Source organism: Dasypus novemcinctus, chromosome 7 (genome assembly GCF_030445035.2).
Source record: "Dasypus novemcinctus isolate mDasNov1 chromosome 7, mDasNov1.1.hap2, whole genome shotgun sequence".
NCBI lineage: Eukaryota > Metazoa > Chordata > Mammalia > Cingulata > Dasypodidae > Dasypus > Dasypus novemcinctus.
In genome coordinates, this window is record NC_080679.1 from 6,038,957 (window position 1) to 6,057,462 (window position 18,506).

At 48.3% G+C, this 18,506-nt stretch overlaps 1 protein-coding gene and 1 long non-coding RNA gene across 44 annotated transcripts in view; one reads left to right on the plus strand and one right to left on the minus strand.

Moving 5' to 3' along the window:
• The window catches only part of LRRFIP1 (LRR binding FLII interacting protein 1), a 146,430-nt gene that overhangs the window by 12,321 nt on the left and 115,603 nt on the right, over positions 1-18,506 (minus strand). For 19 of the 43 annotated variants that reach the window (XM_058299809.1, XM_058299811.1, XM_058299813.1 and 16 more), the window contains 9 exons: positions 17,868-17,903; positions 17,369-17,494; positions 15,910-15,981; positions 13,670-13,840; positions 11,728-11,820; positions 10,819-10,911; positions 9,648-9,740; positions 8,233-8,374; positions 3,019-6,014 (listed from right to left, as the gene is read on the minus strand). In XM_058299809.1, coding sequence (XP_058155792.1) covers positions 4,318-6,014; positions 8,233-8,374; positions 9,648-9,740; positions 10,819-10,911; positions 11,728-11,820; positions 13,670-13,840; positions 15,910-15,981; positions 17,369-17,494; positions 17,868-17,903 — 2,523 coding nt within the window. In that variant the 3' untranslated portion in view covers positions 3,019-4,317. Of the gene's footprint in view, positions 1-3,018; positions 6,015-8,232; positions 8,375-9,647; positions 9,741-10,818; positions 10,912-11,727; positions 11,821-13,669; positions 13,841-15,909; positions 15,982-17,368; positions 17,495-17,867; positions 17,904-18,506 lie in introns of those variants that run through there. The other 24 variants (XM_058299815.1, XM_058299803.1, XM_058299823.2 and 21 more) reach the window with 8 other exon arrangements.
• Positions 13,840-15,434, plus strand: LOC139439290 (uncharacterized). Its single transcript, XR_011649177.1, has 2 exons — positions 13,840-13,893; positions 15,228-15,434. It is a non-coding gene; the product is annotated as an uncharacterized lncRNA (long non-coding RNA).

Here is an 18,506-nt window from a genome sequence, read left to right on the forward strand (position 1 = left end):
TACCTCAGGGGGGAAAAAAATCAGCAAGTCTAACTTGTTGAATGAACAGAACCACATCGCTGGTGTCATACTTACACAGCAAGGTTACCCATTATCACCATTTATTTACCTAGAAAATAGCAGTGCTCCTTCTTGGCCTGTAACATCCAATTTATAAACCGACACAAACCATCCATTGAAAGGTTTTAGAAAGGAGGCCCCAAAGAAGATGAAGTTACATTGTCCCAAATTTATGGCTTTCCTTTACAGTGGGAGATTACAATGAGTCGGCTACTAAGGATATTTTAGCAATATTGTTACAGATTTACATTTTTAAAATATCTTGTATTTGCATATATATAATTCCGACGGATTTTCCGATACACGGTTTAGACACCTGGGAGATGAGAAGGGGAAGGCCTTCTGGAAGACGACGGTGGTGGCCAGCGGAGGACGGGCGCGCTGGGCCCCAGCAGGCCCGGAGCGCTGACTCCTGGAGCTCTTCACCAGGACGCGCTCCGCACCCCGAGTCCCCCCGCTCTTCGGACAGGAAACGAGGCGCAGTGAGGTCACGCGCCTGCTCAGACTCCCCTTTTCTCCAGAGCGTGTATTTTCTGTTCTGCGGATTCAGCTCGGCCGCCGTGGGCCTCCAGGTCCCTCAGCCACGGCCGAGGGCAACCTCCCTTCCACGTCCACAAGGACGACCAGGAGACAGATCTCTCCAGAAGCCCCTACCTGTTCTTCCCCTACCCCTCCTCGCACTGATCTGGCTCGACAACCCTTCAGTTTCCACCTCCCGAGGCCCCCTCCCCGTGCCCCCAGCTCCGGGGACAGCAGCAACTTCTCGTAACAGCTCCAGCTGGTTCCCCGCGTGCAGCAACCGCTCACTTGCGTCCAGCTGAACGGCCGAGGCCACCCGTGGGGCCGAAAAGAGGGAAATCGTGGATTTAAGAGGCACAGTTGACTTGGAGGAAGGGGAAAGAGCAAAAGACTTTCCCCCTGAAAGGCCAAGTTTATTTTTATGGTCCTCACACCGAATAGGCATCTCTCTGAACATACAGAGGAAAAACACTCTCCCTTCCCTCTCCCTTTGGGAGGCGCCTCCCTGGCCGTGGAGCCTGCTGCGCAACGTGGCTTCCCAGCGGGCACAGAGCCCGGGACTGTCTGCACCCCAGCCTGAGCCTTCTGGGGTCCTTGTCATCATGGAGACTTAAAAGTTCAGGTCATTAGGTCTCCTCACTGAGAAGTGAAAACACTAAAAATTTCGGAGTGGTCAAGGCAAAGTTACGAGTTCGTTCAGAAGCTTCACTGCTCTCCAAGGACTGTGTATTACAGGATATCAATCTAGAGTTTAAAAATTTTCAGTGACCTTTCCCTATTTCCTCTACATCCATAATTATACTGAATTCGATTTTTGAAGGATGATTTATATTTTATATACAGTAGCCACGTTCTGGTTTGAGGCTGAAAAATACCTAAGCTTTTGGCGGTTAAGGCATCAGAGATAAACACTTTTCTCTGTTCTGCTTTGCAATAAAACTTAGGGTTCAGGATCCTCTGGGAATGTGTTTGAACAGGTGATCTTTTTTTAAAAATTAATTAATTAAAAAAAAAAAGATTTATCCCCTCCCCCTGGTGGTTTTCTTGTCTCTCTGAGGCTCCTTGTTTGCTCGTCTTCTCCAGGAAGCACCAGGAATGAACCTGGGACCTCCCACTTGAGCGGCGAATGCCCCATGGTGTGAGCCACATCTGCCCTCCTAAACAGGTGATCTTTTGATTCTTTTTTGAGTTTTCATTTTTGACCATGAAATCTTCTAAACTGCCTTGTAGACTTCCATGCCTTCTAAACTGACTGTCACGCACTCAGCGTGACTTGACGCGCTAACGGCCCTTACTCTGCACATCGGTCCTGGCTGAGCTACACCTTATTACGCCTGGGAGCCTTCCGGAGGACACACTGCTCTCCGAGTTTACACTAAACCGTGTCCTCTGATCCACTTTTCTGTTCTCGTGCTTTCTTTTGATGGGTATTCTGTCGCCCCCCTTGTAGTTAGGATGTGATTGTTTTTGAATATTCAGAACTACCTCCCTTTTCTAACTGACCACAGGCTTAGACCCTAGCTCACCGCCAGCAACGAAAGTAAACAGGCTCCAAGGGGCATAAGGCTTCAGCTGCAGGCTCGGGTCAATTTAGGTTACTGTTCAGAGCCTTTTCTTCTTTTGTGATTCCCGATTCTTAGCTGTCTGCTCCCCAGACTGCAAGGTCCTAGCTGCTTGTTCACCAGCCCAGCACCTTCCATGCAGGAAGCGACCAAAAACGTGTTATTAATTGAATGAATGAATGACTGAATAACTGAGCCCACTGGCTGAGTTGAGGGAGGTCAAGTCTGCCATCACATCATGTGCCCTGAATAACATGGGAGACAAAGTGAAGGACTTAAAATGGTTACATGAGTTTACTATTTAGTGCGTTGGGTTGCTGAGTCACTTCCCTAGAGGCCTTTCAAAGCAGGAATGAGAGCTGTTTTCCAAGGTAGTGCTGAACGGAGCTCAGGTTAGGTACAGAAAGACAACCCCTTCAGGTCCTCTCCAGCCCTTGGACCTGATGCTCCAGCAAACCCTCTACTCTTCTACTTAGATGGCACAACTGGAGAGGACTTCTCATCCCCATTATCCTCCACCTCGGGACACTGATGGAGAAACAACCAATGCTTATTTGCCATCGCACCAAACTCTTCAAAACCTTCTAAGTATTGGCACACATGAGCCAAGCAAGAGAATGGAGACCTTTTTTCCTGGGGCTCTTCGTCAGAACAACAGACCGCGATGATGAGTGGGTGACGATCTCGATTCTCCCCTGCACGCGGGCCCAGACGGAGGCGGAGGAGAGAGGTCCACGGACGCCTGCCTGGAGCACCGGGCCTCAGCCTCTCACAGAACCCCGTGAAGAACCAGCCACCCCGAGGCAGACGTGAGTTTAAAGGTGGTGTTAGGTGTCACAGTCAGTGTCCAAGGAGCCCAAAAAGTGGTACCACAGGCTTGTCAAATTATAAAATGCTTTTATTTCAGTTACATAATAACACTTGCACTTGCCTCAAATTTTATTGAGGTTTTGGTCTCTTTGTACTCAATTATATCTTGTAACAGAGGTATAACTCACGTAAGCTCATGGTGTCAGCAGCTTTCACAAGGTACATTCCATTGGGAGTTTAATATTTTACAAAGTTTTAGAACATGTTCCTTTATATAGAAAATATATGTTTCTTTCAGGCAGATCAAAACAAGAATTGTCCAATAACAATACACTGAAAAACAATAAATGAAAAAATTTATACCAAAATACTAAAAGTGATTCAATTATTTAAAAAGACCTATTATAGTCTAATTTGCAGTTTGCACAAGAACAGTAACCTTTTAGATTGCTCCTCTGAATAATAATTAGACATTCAAACAGAAAGAGAAAGTAATTTTAAAGTAAAAAAAAAAATCAAATTTAAAAACGACTCTCCCTGCACAAATACTGCAATAGGAAATGCAATTTCATCATGTCTTCTCCAGAAAAAAATATTTTTAGAATCTTTGTAGAAAATTAATTTGGTACATAATCAGCATGAAGGGCAATCAAAATCTCTCAGAAAAAAATTCAAGTATCAATTGACAATGAGATTAAAAAGTATTGGTATGAGACAGAATATTTATATGAGGTAAGGGCAAACCTGATTTCCTAATTATTTTAAGACAGTTATTCCTTGTCCCTAAAATGACTAATTATTGTCTTAAGGTGCAATTCTCATCACTCAGTGACCTATACGCTCTTTGGCCATTTGTATCCCTTGAGTTCCATACGCGTTACAATACGCAAATTAAAATCAAATATGCAAGTACATGTATTGGAATGAGACAATTTAAACATCAATGATACTCATAAAAAAAATCAAAATGCCATTTGGTCACCTCAGATGCTGATACAGTGGGCCAAGAATATCCACATTCACATCGGCCTAAGGCAAATGGTTCGATATTTTTATTTTTATTTTAGGCAGGAATAGAAACAGTGTACATTGTTTGATATTACTGGAATGCTTTTTAGTTAGAACTTACACTTAGAGCAAATGTGTCTTTCTCATCTGGGTGATAGCCTTGACGATTAAATAGAAACCTACAGATAATAACAGTCTATAACTTAGAGTCCTTGGTGGCTGGGTTGTTGCTTGTCATACAGTGCATCTCTAGCAATTTAGAACATTGTGCGAATACCACCGGCGGAGCTCAAGGACAAGAGCGCCCACCGTCTGTGCCACTGCCCGAGCCTGCGTCCCTTCTCTTCTCGGCCCCGCTTCACGACAAGGCGCAGTCTTCTTTGCTTTTGCCTGGCTCGTTTCTACTTCTGGCCTCTTCTTTGTTTTCTGACTCCGGGTCCCCCCATGCTCCTGCTGGTGCTGAAGGGTCAGCATTTTCCAGACCAACGCTGTCCAAAGCCTCCCTGACTGTCTCGCCCGGATGTTCTGTCGCCGCACACTTCTCTCTGCCTCCTGTCAGGGAGCCAGCATTCGTCTCCCATGAGGGACTCTGAGTGGTGAGCGGGGAGCTGCTGCTGCGTGTGTCGTCCCCAGTGTCTGGTCCTGAAGGACGGCTTTGGTCGGCGGCATCTTTTTCGGCATGGACTTCCACGACACCACCGTCCCCTTCTTTTTCAGCAGCGTTAGTGTCTGGGGATTGAATGGTGTCCTCTTCAAAATCTAATGTGTCTCCCTTGGCTAGTACTTTCCCTACCTTAGTTTCTCCATTTAACTCAATGTCAGGGTTTCCTGGACAATGAACATTTTCACCGACACCTGTTACAATTTCCTGGTTGGGATTTTCAGCGACCTCATTTTGTGCTTCTACTGCTGGCTTCGTGTCAGTAAATTTTACCTGCTCTTCTCCTTGAACTTCACTTGGACCTGCGTTCTGAGATGGTAACTCTTTCTCAACATCTTTCAGGGTTTCTGCAGAGACTGGTGTTTTTTTCTTCTTGTTTTTCCTCTTCTTGTTCTTTGCCTTCTTCTGCGAGGAATCCAGCGCCTCTCCCTGCAGGTCACCCTTTCCTTCCCCGGCATCTCTCAGATCTAGGGGTTCACTCTCAGGATCCACCATTCTTGTACCTGTTCCTTCCTGATGGTCGCTCGGGGCTGTTGGAGAACAAGGAATGCTTTGCACTTCGGTCTGACTTGGTCTCTCATCCATTAATTCTGCGTCTCCGTCCTCTTCCTCGTTGCTCTCCCTCGGCATCGGGGCCTCCGTGGGCTCGGCTACTTCCTGGGTGGAGAGCTCCTTCTCGGAACTGTGTGCTGTGCTTGGGTCTGATTCTTCAAGGACATCTAATCTGCGTAGTCCATCATGACTTGCTGGGCCATCGCTACACTCCGGAGGACTTGGGGCCCTTGTGCCCACTTGTTCCCCAACGTCAGCTCCCCCTGCCTCTGCCATGCTATCTGTGGAGCTCAGGCTCGGCTCCCCAGGGCTTACCCTTTCATCTTCTGAGAGCTGCAAAGGAACAGATTCCTGACTTGTACTAACCTCTCCCGAGCCGGCTTTAAAATCCTCTTGTTTATCTGTTTCCTGCCTTTCTGCAGATTCTTTACTTTCATTTTCGACAGCCAGGTCATTATAACTGCCCTGCCCGGGCACAGGTCCTGGAATTTCACTCTCGTTGCCACTGGAACACCTGGGCTGCTCAAGGGAAGCCCCAGGCCGGTCCCCTGGCTCGGCCAGGCCTGACTCAATCTGCCCTGTGTTGTGCAGGAAAGACGTGTTCTCTAGGATGTGGCTTTGAACCTGCTCACACTCAGCATTGACTAATGTCCCTGGGGCTGGGACACTGTCTTGAGAGGTTTTCTGGTCCTCGGTATTTTCACCAGGAGGTGACAGCTCTACGTCCACACAATCCTTTCCTGTGTCCTCTCTGTGCTGTTCTCGCTCAGTATTCGGCCAGATTTCTCTTTTCCCCACATTCTCCACCATTTCACTTTTCACCTCCACTTCATTGGCTCTTCCTAAAAGACCATTGAGAAAATTGAAGGGACCACGTGATGTGGCGACCACGTCATACATCTTAAAATGTAAACACATGTCCTAGCTCCCCCCGACCCCATTCCTAAAGAGGAAGAGTCATCAAGGAATCACACGAAACAGAGCCTCTGCCAGTTCTGTGCGGCAAAGCAGCGATGGCATTAGTCAGGTTTTGATCAGCAAAAGGCTGCAGACACCATCTGAAAGGCAAGAGTGCTCACTGTTGCCCCCTTGTGTCAAGTGATGTCTGAAAGTGGCATTCAATTTCAACCGATAGGAGGATCAGGCTGCAAAACGACCCAAAAGGATGAGGTCCAAGGACAGACTTTAGGTTCGTTTTCCCCGTCTCACTTCTCTAAGCACATCTTCTCTACTTAGACTTTTCGCAGTTACCAAATTGCCCTGTGTATCCCACAGCCCTAAAAGGGCTTTCAAAGGATTTTTTAAGGGACCGTTCAAGTTCACGTTAAAAAAACTCAGCCTCAAGGTCAACTATCAAGGGAGACAGTTTCAAAATAGCTCAGATGATGTCAAAAGAAACCCACCTTCTGCCACCCAATCACTATCTTCCCAAGCAACATCCTGTGCCCTAGCTTTGTTCCAGGCCCTAAGGGGACAGGGCTTCCAGCAGGAGGCCAAACCTCAGCTCCAGACCGCCACTTAATTAGATGACAAATTATTCATCAATTAAAGAGCATCTTACCGCTTTGGATTGCAGAGTGCTATTGGGATTCTCCAAACAAAAGCCCAGCATATTAGACGATGTGCTGCTGAAGGTCAAAGCAGCCTTGGGGGGGGGCCTCCACACTGCGTGGCGCTGACCCCAGGGAAAAGGGGCAGATGTTTCCATCTTTTAGAGTTACTTTCCCTTCACCCTTTAAAATTTCTAATATTGCAAAGGTCCTAAATGTGCTCTTAAATTAATGAAATAATACACATATAGAAATTAAAAATAAGCACATATATATTGGGAAGTTCCCCCAACTTTTTACTGATATGTGATTTAAAAACGTGTCTGGAGATCACTTTCAAAACTGATGTGTCTGGTTCTTTCAGCACTTCCTGAGTGGTTATCAGAGATTTACAAAACGGCCATCTGAACAAGAGCAGCTCCATCAGGTTCCTGGCTGCTCGGGTAGAGGACATGAAGGGAGGGGGGAATTAATCAGTTTCAAGTGTTTACACAGTGAAAAGAGCTGTGTTTCTCGAATTATATAAAATTAATGGGTATCTCCCTGGGAAACAAGTCCCTGAGAATCTGGGGCCTACGAATTTCTACATTTCCATAAATAAGAAGCAGTAAGAGGAGAGCGTCTAAATTGAAAATCAAATCCTGGGCCCTGGCCTTATTCCAGCCTCGCCTTATAAACGCTGCAATGCAGCTGGTAACCGGTGACCGGCAAAGCCTGGTTCGGGGGATGCAACTTCAGGCTGCACACTGGAATCTGGGGCTTCAGCCCCCAGCCAAATACTACGGCAAATATTTTTCAGAAGAGCATTCTCAATGAATCTTTTCAGGTAACTGCAAATTGGTTAAATCAGGTTCTGCAACTGATTGGATCCCCCAACTTATATTCTTTCAGAAGCAAAAATGTTAAATTCAAAGGAATGTCACCTTCACCCGAGGCAGATATGCCCCGAGGCAGGTCCATCTAGGCCCCTGGGGGGAAGCAGCTGGTCAGCGCTGGCCACGCTCCCTGCCCCTGGAGAGTTGGTGCTTTAGGGCAGGTGCCAAGAAGGGCTTCCTAATGCCCGCAGGTGCCTCGTGCCCCCGGCACACAGAGCAGTGCTCGGGAGGTGCCTGTGCCAGCTCCCAGCTAGGCCACCTGGCCTGCTCGACAGCCTCAACTGCTCCGAGCCTTACACAGTTCTGTAACAGAGTAAGCTGAAGAGCCATACTTGGTACATCACGGAGGAGAACCAGTTACTGTCAAAACTGCCACTTAATTGTGAGACCACTTTCTCTGCATTCACGGCCTCGCCTGACAGCTCTGAGAAGCAAGAGAAAGGTGCGTTTAAGCCGCCGGTGGTGCACGCTGACCAGACAGGCATGCCGGGCAACACGCGTGGGCGGCCACGCCAACAGGGCATGCTGCGTGGCTGTTAATTGATCAGCGGTGATTACTTCTGTTCTGATGAGGCGTGGGGGGTGAACCAGTGCTGATGGGAGACATGGAGTGACCCCGAGGAAGAGAGACTTACCCAGAGTCCCGTCTCCCGTCGACTGGAGGGGGTTGAGCTCTTCTTTTGTCATCTTGGTAAAACCTTGGTATCCCACATTATTTAGGGCGTCTGAAGTCTCTCCATTGGTAGCTACTTCTGAATTTAGGATTATTCCATGTTTCTGGAAATAAAGGCAGGCTCGTTTTAATATTTCCTGGGGGACGGTAGGTCAAACTCTATTTGATTAAGAATAAGAATGGTTTCTCCTGAAGTAGAGGACAACGCTCTAGAGACCGGAAGGGGCACAAGGCCTTCCTCCAAAGGCTACTTTTTTCTCCCACATTCCATTCCACGTTAACGGGGTGGTGACGAGGTACTTTCGGCAGCAGCTTTCTAACTAGAAGTAACCTGTTCGCTGCCACGCGTGCAGCATTTGGCAGTCGCTGCCAAGTGGCCTTTAATTTTGAAGCCACGTTACATTCTTTACGGAGAGAGACTGAGATAAAGCAGGAAATGTGGAGGAGGTGGGAAAGGAAGGCACGTCCCATTAGAGGAGGAGGGCGGTGGTGCCGGCTCTGCAGCGAAACCTGCACGAGCACCGCCCCCTCCCCCTCCTGGCCACCCTGACGGCTGTGGGCACCGCCTCCTGCCCCCTGCAGCTGTTCCCCAGCACGCGGAGGAGCCCCCAGCCCCGGGCTGGCACCTTGGTGGGGAGCATCTTAGGCAGCTCAGGAGCACCCCAGGCAAGGCAGCACAGGGCAGGGCTGGGGCTTCCCAAGAGCCCCCCATTCAAGAGAGTGAGCCTGCAGCTCTGGCTCTGACGCTCAGCGCGAGCCGTGGACACTGATCTGTTTCTCGTTTGCTCTTCCAGGGTTTTCCGTGGCCAGGTCCCCCCTCCCCATACCTCCTGTGAGCTCTGAGGGTCCCCTCTGAGGCCTGCTGGGTTTTCACTCTCTGGAACCGCAGCTGAAGACCCCCTGATGGGGCCCCGACCAGGACGTGGGACTTCTAACAACCTGGCGTGTCTCAGTCTAACTAGCGCGGTCCTCGCCAGCCCAGCCCACTCATCTAGGGCACTGTTTAACTGCAGAAGACCTTAAATTTCAGGGTTTACTATAAAAAAAATTCTCTAAGTTTCAGAAACTTCCTGGAGAACTTACTAACAAGGATAAAACAAAATCTAAATATTATGCTTCAAAACACCCTGGAAATCAGAGCTGCTTTCCAGATGAGCTATACATGTAAATATCTAAAGGTCATGGGCATAGCCCATGGAATCCGCCTTGACCTTACTAATCTCTGCAGTCTCAGTTAATCTAAGATTTGATGCAATGAACAGAATTAAAATCAATGCTGGAAAATTAATTAATGCCAGTACATATATATTCACTCGTGAGAGTGCAGCATTTGCTGGTGTCACCCGGAATTTTTAAAATTGTCTTTTGGCTTCATACCTTCAGCTCCTCTTTCAGCATGGCTACTTCTTCTCTAAGGTCATCTCGTTCACTCCTTATGGAATCAAAGAACGCTTTCTGCCTCTCTAATGCCTGGGTATGCAGCAGAGCAAAGAGAGAAGGGTTGCACAGGTAAGCAGGTAACTTAAGAAGTAGGAATGGGTAAGAAGTAGGCAGCTACTATGGAAAGCAGTAACTGAGTCAAGGTGTTAGAGTGTCCTTAAACATTCAAAGACAATGACAGTATGCAACTTTTCCTTTAGTTCTGTAAGCCAAGAAAATTACTGTTCAGACTCCCTGGAAGATACTAAGATTTTGAAGTGCCAGCTCATAGCACAAGGCACTGGGAACTATTTTACTTGCGTCACTTTTTAGCTTAGTCTGCAGTTTTGCAGCATTGGATCAGAGAATTAACAGAAGCGATGCACCCATGTAAATGAGGGCTAAAGAAAGAAAAAGGGAAAGAAATGTTGAAGAACTCGCAGATGACAACTGTTCTGCCATTTAGACTATTTTTCAACATTGATTCTTGTCTTTTGTAGTCACGGACAAACATAAAGTGACCTTGAAGCCAAAACACACACTTAAACCCTAGGTAAGTCATTGAGCACATCCAGGTGAAAAAGGGCAGCATCGAGATAGAGAAGCACTGCTCTGGGGATGTGTCACACATCTGCAGGTCTTTATCAGATGCCAGGTACTGTGGGGTTGGTGGGCTCTCTTTTCTGAGGGCTCTGCTTTCCTGTTCTTCAGTTCCTAAATGTAGCAGGTCTCCCCTTTTCCTGGCATGGAGGGTGGCTCTCGGCTGGGTAGACTTCAAGGAGGGAAGACAGTGCCTGCCCCCACCCTGGAGCGCCTCAAACCCCCCATGCAAAACCACAGGCACCCCTGGCGGGACACCAACGAGGCTGGATGCATCGCGTGTACACCCGTCTCTGAGCACCTTGCTCGAGCCACGCATTTCCATGTGCCACTGACCCACTTGCAGAGCTCGTCCACAGTCACCTTCCAACTGAGTTAAAGCCCATTTGGGTGGGTGACTGCATCTGCTGCGCTGCTGATGTTGTGTCACGTGGGGGTTGCATGCACACTCAGACAAGCTTTTTGCAAACTACATGTGCTAAACAGACTGCTCAGACGAAGGGATTTCCAAAGGTGCAAGAGATCCTACCCCTATCTTTTTGTCTTTCCACTCTATTGTTTCCTGAAGGTCAGAAATCTCCCTGATAAAACTCGCCTGTTTCTGCTGTAGCTGTCGGATTTCCTGAGGAAGAGGAACAGACAGAAAGAAAGCAGATAAAGGGTTACACAGGAAGAAAAGCCGCGCTACCCAATAACAGACCATGGGAGGGCTTGTCCTGGTACCGAGGCAACAAGGGGCAGTCTGAAGGCACCACGGTAACCCACCAACCCTGAATTCCCCGCCAGCATTCCACGGTTTTTCTCCTCGTCCTACTCTCCAGCTTAAAGAAGTGCAGGAAGAAACAAGCTGCTGGGGTGGAACTCTTAAACAAAGCACCTTGGTAAAGTCCTGCTTAAGCTAGTAAACACATACACACACAAGACCCCTCTTGTATTAGTCACCAGCTGCTGTGACAAAGGTAGTGGCTTAAAGCAACACGAGTGTCTTCTCTCAGAGCTCCGGAAGTCCGAAGACTCAAGGTGTCGGCAGGGTGCATCCCCCCAGCCAGGGCCTCGCCGCGGGCAGCTTCTCCACCTGCCCCTGCCCCTGCCCCCCCCCAATAAGGGCCCACCCTGACTATGCCCAGGAGGGTCTTCCCATCTCGAGGTGCTGGACAATCACAGTAGCCAAGTTCCTTTGGCCGGGCCAACTCCCAAAGTCATGGGTTCCAGGGATCTGGACATCTCTGAGGGGCCACTGACGTGTGTCTGCCCCACCTCCCAGACAAACACGAAGCCTCCGGGGAATGAGGCCTTCGCGAACGACAGTGACCATTTCCTTGAGTGAACCATGGAGGAGCCTATACTCCGGGTTTCTGAGAAAATGAGGAACCTCAGTAAAGAATCCACACGACGCTCCAAAGTCAGAGAAAAGGAAAAACAGGGAAGGGTCACCTACTTCCAGCATTTCTTCTCTTTGCTTCAGAGCGTCCTTCACTTCGGCAAACTGAAACTGCAGGATGCTGTGGGCGTGCTTTTCCCTCTCGAATTCCTGGAAGGGAGGAAAACAGCACTGCAGTCCCAGCGGGGTCGCCGGGTGAAGCCATCGGAGCTCCTGTTCCCAGGGTTTGCATCTTCCTCGGGACTACCTACCCGTTACTACAGCATTTCCGGGCGTTTTTAACAGCATGGCCACATTTCTCAGGTTCTAGAAGACGCCCCTGGGGCTTCCCGTGACACTGACCAGCACGGCCAGTGCCGCAGCCAGGCTCTGGTTTCCTTGGCGTTCGGCCGCACCCTAGGCCAAGACCCCCTCCCCACGGTGCCCGCTGCAGCACTCAGGCTGGGCCGAGCACCTGGCGAGGCAGCTCTGCCGAGGACTTGTGATAAAATCATCCCCGCCTCTGGAATATGAGAAGGGATCAAAAAGGGTCAGCATGGCCTACTCTGGTGCAGGACTGGCAGGGGGACGCAAGGAAAGAGCCTGCCGGCCAAAGCTGCTCCCCTGGTCCAAAAGCCTCGCCCCAGGACTTGGTAAGGGGGCTTCTCTGTTCCCATTGCACTGTCCCCAGTGATGGTCTGGTGACGGTCAACAGTCCACAGCTGAGGGGCGGGAGGGCTCACCTTCCCTCGCGGTTGGTGGCTCATTTTGGAAGGGATTTGGCCCCAGCTTCCGCTCACCCGCTTTCTGAAGCCCCGGGGGTGACCGGCAGCCCGGCAGCTTATGAGAAGGGCCCTCCTGCTGGACTCTGCTGGGCCCCTGCGCTTAAGGCCCCAAGTGCCACCATGGGACAGCGTTCCAGAACCACCTGCCTTCTCAGCAATCAGATCTGGGGCTGCTCGGTCCACCTGACACCTAAACAATGACGCTGCGGAGTATTTGGAATGCACTCCAGTGCCCGGCGCCCGAGGGGGCCTCCATTCCCACAGGTCGCAGGGACCAGGGAAAAGTCTCTCCTCGCCTCGTCAGAGTTCAGCTCTCAGGAACTTCCCGAGCAACACTTTCTTTAGCTTCTAATGCAATTCTAGAGCAGCCAAAAAAGGAGGCCTTTGACTTGTTAAAGGTATCTTTGGGGCTCACCCATGGGATTTAGAGAAAACAGCCAATCTTAAAAATACATTAAAAAAAGAGAACTACACTCACAAATTAAATGTTCTGTTGGATAATGTTCTAGGGTTTGCTAAACCAACTAATTCCTGAAAAATCTAAAAACAAGTAGCTCTTGCTCACTATCTCAGAAAGAACATCTGAGCCCAGCCCTCACCAGAGCAGGCTACCCTCCCTAATTTCAATGTAGAGTCCTGCTCTACCGCGAGCTGATGTCATAAATTAACAACAAATTAATCGCAGTGGTTCTTAAACAAAGCTCAAATCAGACTCCACCCTCCTTGGTTTTAATGAAGGTATTCTGATTCTTAAATGGAATAACTGTGTGTCTTTTCCCACTCAGCAAAAACAAGTAAACATGATTTTCCTGTAACTATTTCTCTATGGTGTTAGGTAAAATAAAAAGTAGGAAATGTACATTTTGTTAAACAAGGAAGTTTTGAACCAGCCAATCCGTGGCTTATCTAAAGTGTGTGGGTTCTTTTATAGGCATGTTTCTTCATGGTGATTTTTTTTTTTTTAGGAGGAACCGTAAATTGAACCCAGGACCCTGTACATGGGAAGGAGGTGCTCAACCACTGAGCTACATCCACTCCCCAGGGATGATCTTATATTTCATGGTGAAATACAACTTTTTCACCTAGTAAAGCTGTCTCTAGGTTACATGTTGAAATTATGCATATCGCTATTTCAAGCCCTTCAGCCAAGAGCCTGACACTCTTACCCTCTGATGTCTGGGCTTCCTGGACTAGCGGGGAAGCCCTGCTCAAGTTAAACAGCCGCTATGGCTTACTTTGTTTTTCTCTTCATACTGCCTCCTGGATTCGGCCAGCTGTTCTTCGAGCTCCAGCAACATGTCTTTCAGGGTGTCGACTTGGTACATGAAGTTGGTCTTTTCGTTGTCTAGCTGCGCATTGGAAACCATCGCCTTCTTGTATTTCTCTTCCACTTCTGCTAGGGAGTCCTGCAGAAGCCAGGTCATATTTTTGAAGTTGCAGTAAGAAAGCAAAAACAGAGGTTAGTGTGTTTTCTTTTTCTTTTTTTAAACTCAGTCCTAAATGGAGGATTTTTTAAAATATAGCAAATCAATAAGAATAAGAAACACATGGCAACTTCATATGCACAGAAATGTCTCCTTTTCAGTTTGATCAAATTCTCATCACTTGGAAAATTAGTTATTAGCTGTGATTAGGGATGAAAGTGATTTAAATGTTCCATCGTGGTGTGGTGTGTTGACAGAGGGGTGTTTGGGAATTCTGCACATGTACATGATTGTTTTGTAAGTTTGCAACTTCTGTCATAAACGTATATTTTTTTAAAAATAGGGTGGGTTATAGGGAAAATACACCAAATGTAAGATAAGGACTATAGCTAGTATTAAGATTTTGACAATATTCTTTCATAATTTGTAACAAATGTCTCACAACAATGCAAGGTGTTGGTGATGGGTTGATGTATGGGATCCCTGGATGATATTATGCCTGTTTGTTTTGTGAGTTCACAACTTCTACTATACTACTATACTATACTATATTACTACTTATGTATTTTTAGGTATGAGTGATATACTTCAATAAATTAAAACAGATTTAAAAAAAAAAAAAAGAAAGAAAGTGATTTTGATCCTCATTAGAACAAAGGATGTGCACAGGTTGGAGAGGGTTTTGGGGACAGGGGCTGGAGAGTCACTGAGCTTTAAGGAGAACGGTGGGCACTGCTGACAGAATGGTGGGACATCCCGTCATTCAGGGGCCAGAGGAGCTGCTCATCAGAGTAGGGCAGAGTTGTTCAACAGGTTTCTGAAATAATCACTCAAGCCCTGTGATCAGGAACTGGGCAGGAGCCAGCAGGTGATGGCTGACACAACTCAGGCGTTGCCAAGAGCTACCCTGTGGTCACCCTGCTCGGGCTTACAAACCAGGAAAGGATTAAGCAGTAATTCCAGATTTCTGACCTGTAGGAAAACTAAACAAGAGACACAGGTCCCACGGGGTGGGTACTGTGAAAGGAGGCCTGCAAAATAAACTTGGCTTATGCTGGTTGACATTTAGATCCAGAACACAGATCAGGGGGAGCAAATCCCAGGAGAACAGAGGACCCAGATTCTCCTGGGTGCAGACCTAAGGAGGTGGTGAGCACTGCCCAGCGAGCCCGCTGCTGGCTCGCCCGCACTTCCAGAAGAGAAGAAGGGGCTTAGGTGGGGCCAGTGGCTCCCTTTACACATGAGCTGAAAGCCAGAGTTTGTAATTACCCCCCTTTTAAGGGGAAGCGGAAAACACAAAAATGATGAATTATGTGATTTCTGCCCCTCTGTTGGGCCACTCTGACACTGATTTTTGACTATCTTCTAGGCACTTTCTGGGGAGCTGAAAAGAAATGAGTGGGTTTCTAGATCAGCGATCTGCCCTCAGCTGCCCAGTGGACACGGAGATGCGATCACTGAACAGGCACTTCCCCTCCAGGCACCTGGAGACTACATTTCCTGGTTGGCACAATGAAGAAAGTGCACATTCTGAAAGTAGCGTGTATAGACCCAAATAAATCCAGGATGACACGTGTTCAGGTGTCACTTCAACAGTGTGCACAGAATGGAGAGATTTCAAAAGCAGGGCATGGTGCAAGTGCCTCATTGGTAGGCAGAAAATATCTTGGGGAGCCAAGATAAAAGAAATAAAGGAAAGTATTGTTTTACATAACTACCACAGAGAGGGAAGGAAACCGAAATCCTTGGTTCTAGTGTCTGGTGGGGAGAGGAGAAACTGTTCTTGAGCCCAGGGTGGGGTAGGGGTGGTTTGAGAGTAAGACATGCACGAGGAAACAGATTAGTATCCTTTTTCCATTAGGAATGACAATGTTCAAATCTTGGTACAAAAAGTGCTTTTGGGAACGTGGTGAGGCGCACACAGACGTCACACAGGAACTGCCACTGTGAGTCTCTTTAGAGCAAGGCATGCGATTTAGCTTTCTTCTTCCTGATTTTTTTTGAGTCAAGCTGGGTTAATACCATGAGCCCACACTTCCACGAACGGGTACCTTCATCTCTTTCAGTCCCTGCATGTATTTGCCTTCTACATCCTGAATCTGGTCCTTTAACTCATTGAGTTCCTGAGGGAAATGGCAAAATAGGAAGATTATGTCCAGGGTTAAAAACCAACCAAGATCACCAAGAAAGAGAGGCGAGTCCCTAAATCTTACACGTCTGGGTAGTTTCTCTTATTTGGGTAGTCTGAGTACTAATTTTCATTTTTTCTTTTTACGTGTTTAGGGAAAATAAATTTCAGTATTACAAATACTGAGATTTAGGTATCTAATATCTGTTTACACAATTTTAGAAAACAGGCAAAACAGCTTCTGAAAATGGCACAAGTTATTGAACTCATACTTAATAATGCATTCAAGCTGCAGTAAGATGCTAGAGAAAACAGTCAGCATGGCTTCAACTCTGCATTTCCAGAGCTCTGAGCCTCGACTGGGTCTGTCTCATTCACCACCAAATCCCTGCTGCCCTGGAGAGTGCTGGCATGTCCTTGTCAGGCAGCTGGACGGGGCTCGCAACCTGGAGCGGAGACAAACTATGACTGCAACGAGCTCTACTTCAAAGGAGTCAAGGATGACAGAGAGCTGCAGGAGCCAGGGATGGCTCTCGGGACACTGCAGGGAGGCATTCGTCTACACAGTCAAAAAACTGCTCTTCTGGTTCCATATTCTCATAAAACTTGGGAGTTGGAAGGCATCTTCAAGGTAACAGGTGATGCTCCAATCTGTCTCCCCCAGCAAACGGCCGTCCAACCTTTTAGCACCACCTGTGGCAGCCTGTCCCCTTTTCTGCCAGCCTTAATTACTAGAAAGCTCTCCCCTAAATGAAGCCAAATCCAATCCTTTACGTTCCTCTCTCATCCCTGGCTCAGCCCTCTGGAGGGGAGAATGTTCTAGCAGTTGACCTTCTTCCCTTTCTCAGGTGCAAGGTCCCTCCTTACTGTGGCCAAGACCTCTGCATTTCTCACCCACAGAGAGTGGTGCCACATCCCTGACCCAAGCGGTGAGGGAGAATATCTACATTCTAGAGGGAGGAAACCATTCAACTACAATACGACGGGGGCTGCTAAAGGCCCATCACAAATAGGAAGGAAAGGGCACTCCAAGGGCAAGGTGTGAAGGCACCTGGTGTGGTCTGGGGACATCTGGGGCCCAACGCACCCCCCGCCCTGCGGGTCTGTCAATACAACCCAGCGGGTGTGCCCCAAAAGCACATCCAGGGAGCAGAGGGAGCACAGAGGGGGCAGGCACACAGTCTGCCGGGGGGAGGGGGGAGCTCAGGAGATGGCACCTGAGCCGGGTCTCAATCTCCCAGGATGCCACGTCGGGGGGAGGTAGGGGAGTAGGACTGAGAATCAAGATCCAGAATTTTAAGAATGACAAAGTGTTTTAAAATTTGAAGACGCCTTCTCCCAGGAGGTCTTTTTAAGTCAAAAGGAAGGAAAGTGACTCTCACCTTAATTTCCCTGATGGAGGCCTCGGTGTCCATGGAGATGGACGTGTCCCCGCTGCCCCTCCGGGAGGACGTCCCGCCCAGCGAGGCGAGCGTGGCTGCGGACAGGCTGGGCATGTTACGAGACCCCTGGAGATGGCGAGGGATGCAGACAGAGCCCAAATCACTTATAAGCTTACGATTACCTTCTCTTTACTTTAATTCGGCTTCCAAGTTGGGAAACCTCCAGTGGGCTGGAGGCGAGTGATAAAGAGAGGTTTACTTTGAGGCACCGCATGGGTGCTTTGGAATTTGTCTGGATTCCTCTGCTGTTCTGCAGGATTTACGTAAAAGCTGGAATGACTCCCAGGGAACGCCCGAGGCGCTGGTCCCATGCTCCCTGACCGGTGGGCATTTCATTAAAGATCACGCTCGGATTTTCTCATTAATGTCAGCCATACATCCTTGCGGATCTCCTAGGCTTATCAACGGCAGACGATAACGGCTTACGGAAACTCCTTACCTTCTCCGTAAAATCTTTTTCTGGTTTCTCTTCAACCTGTAGAGGAAAATGGGCAAATATTAAATACGTAAAAGCATTTAGTGGAGAATCTGGATTTAGGGGGTACGACACTGACCAGTGAAAGCACTCACTGGCTTGGTGGTTTTAAAATGACTTTGCCAAGGAGACGTCTCGACACGCTTCGCCTGGCACTCCGGGAGCTGAGAGGGCGGGCGCACCGAGCCAGGATGAACTTATTTGTATGTGTCGGTCAACTTCTGCGACTTCCACAAGAGCACAACCATGTCTAAATAGAATCTGCACTTTGTAGATTTCTCACAGTTCCGAGTGGAAGTCTCCACGAGGGGAAGGGCCAGTGCCACGCTTGTTTATGAGCCACGGTTATTAGGATTAGAAAGGAAGCGCAGCGCTGAGGTTCCGGGGATGGAAGCTGCTACTGCCAAACAGAATGCACTTCTACAATAACTACACTTTGTCTCCAGAAAAAGATACAGCAGGTGAGGCAATCACAGCTTATTCCCATTCTTTCTGACAAGTGATGGCGCCAACGTGAAAACTGTGATCTAAACATCTCGGGGAGATGTTCGGAGATAGGGAGGGGGCTGGGGAGATGTTCCTCTCGGAAGCGTCCTCTCCTTT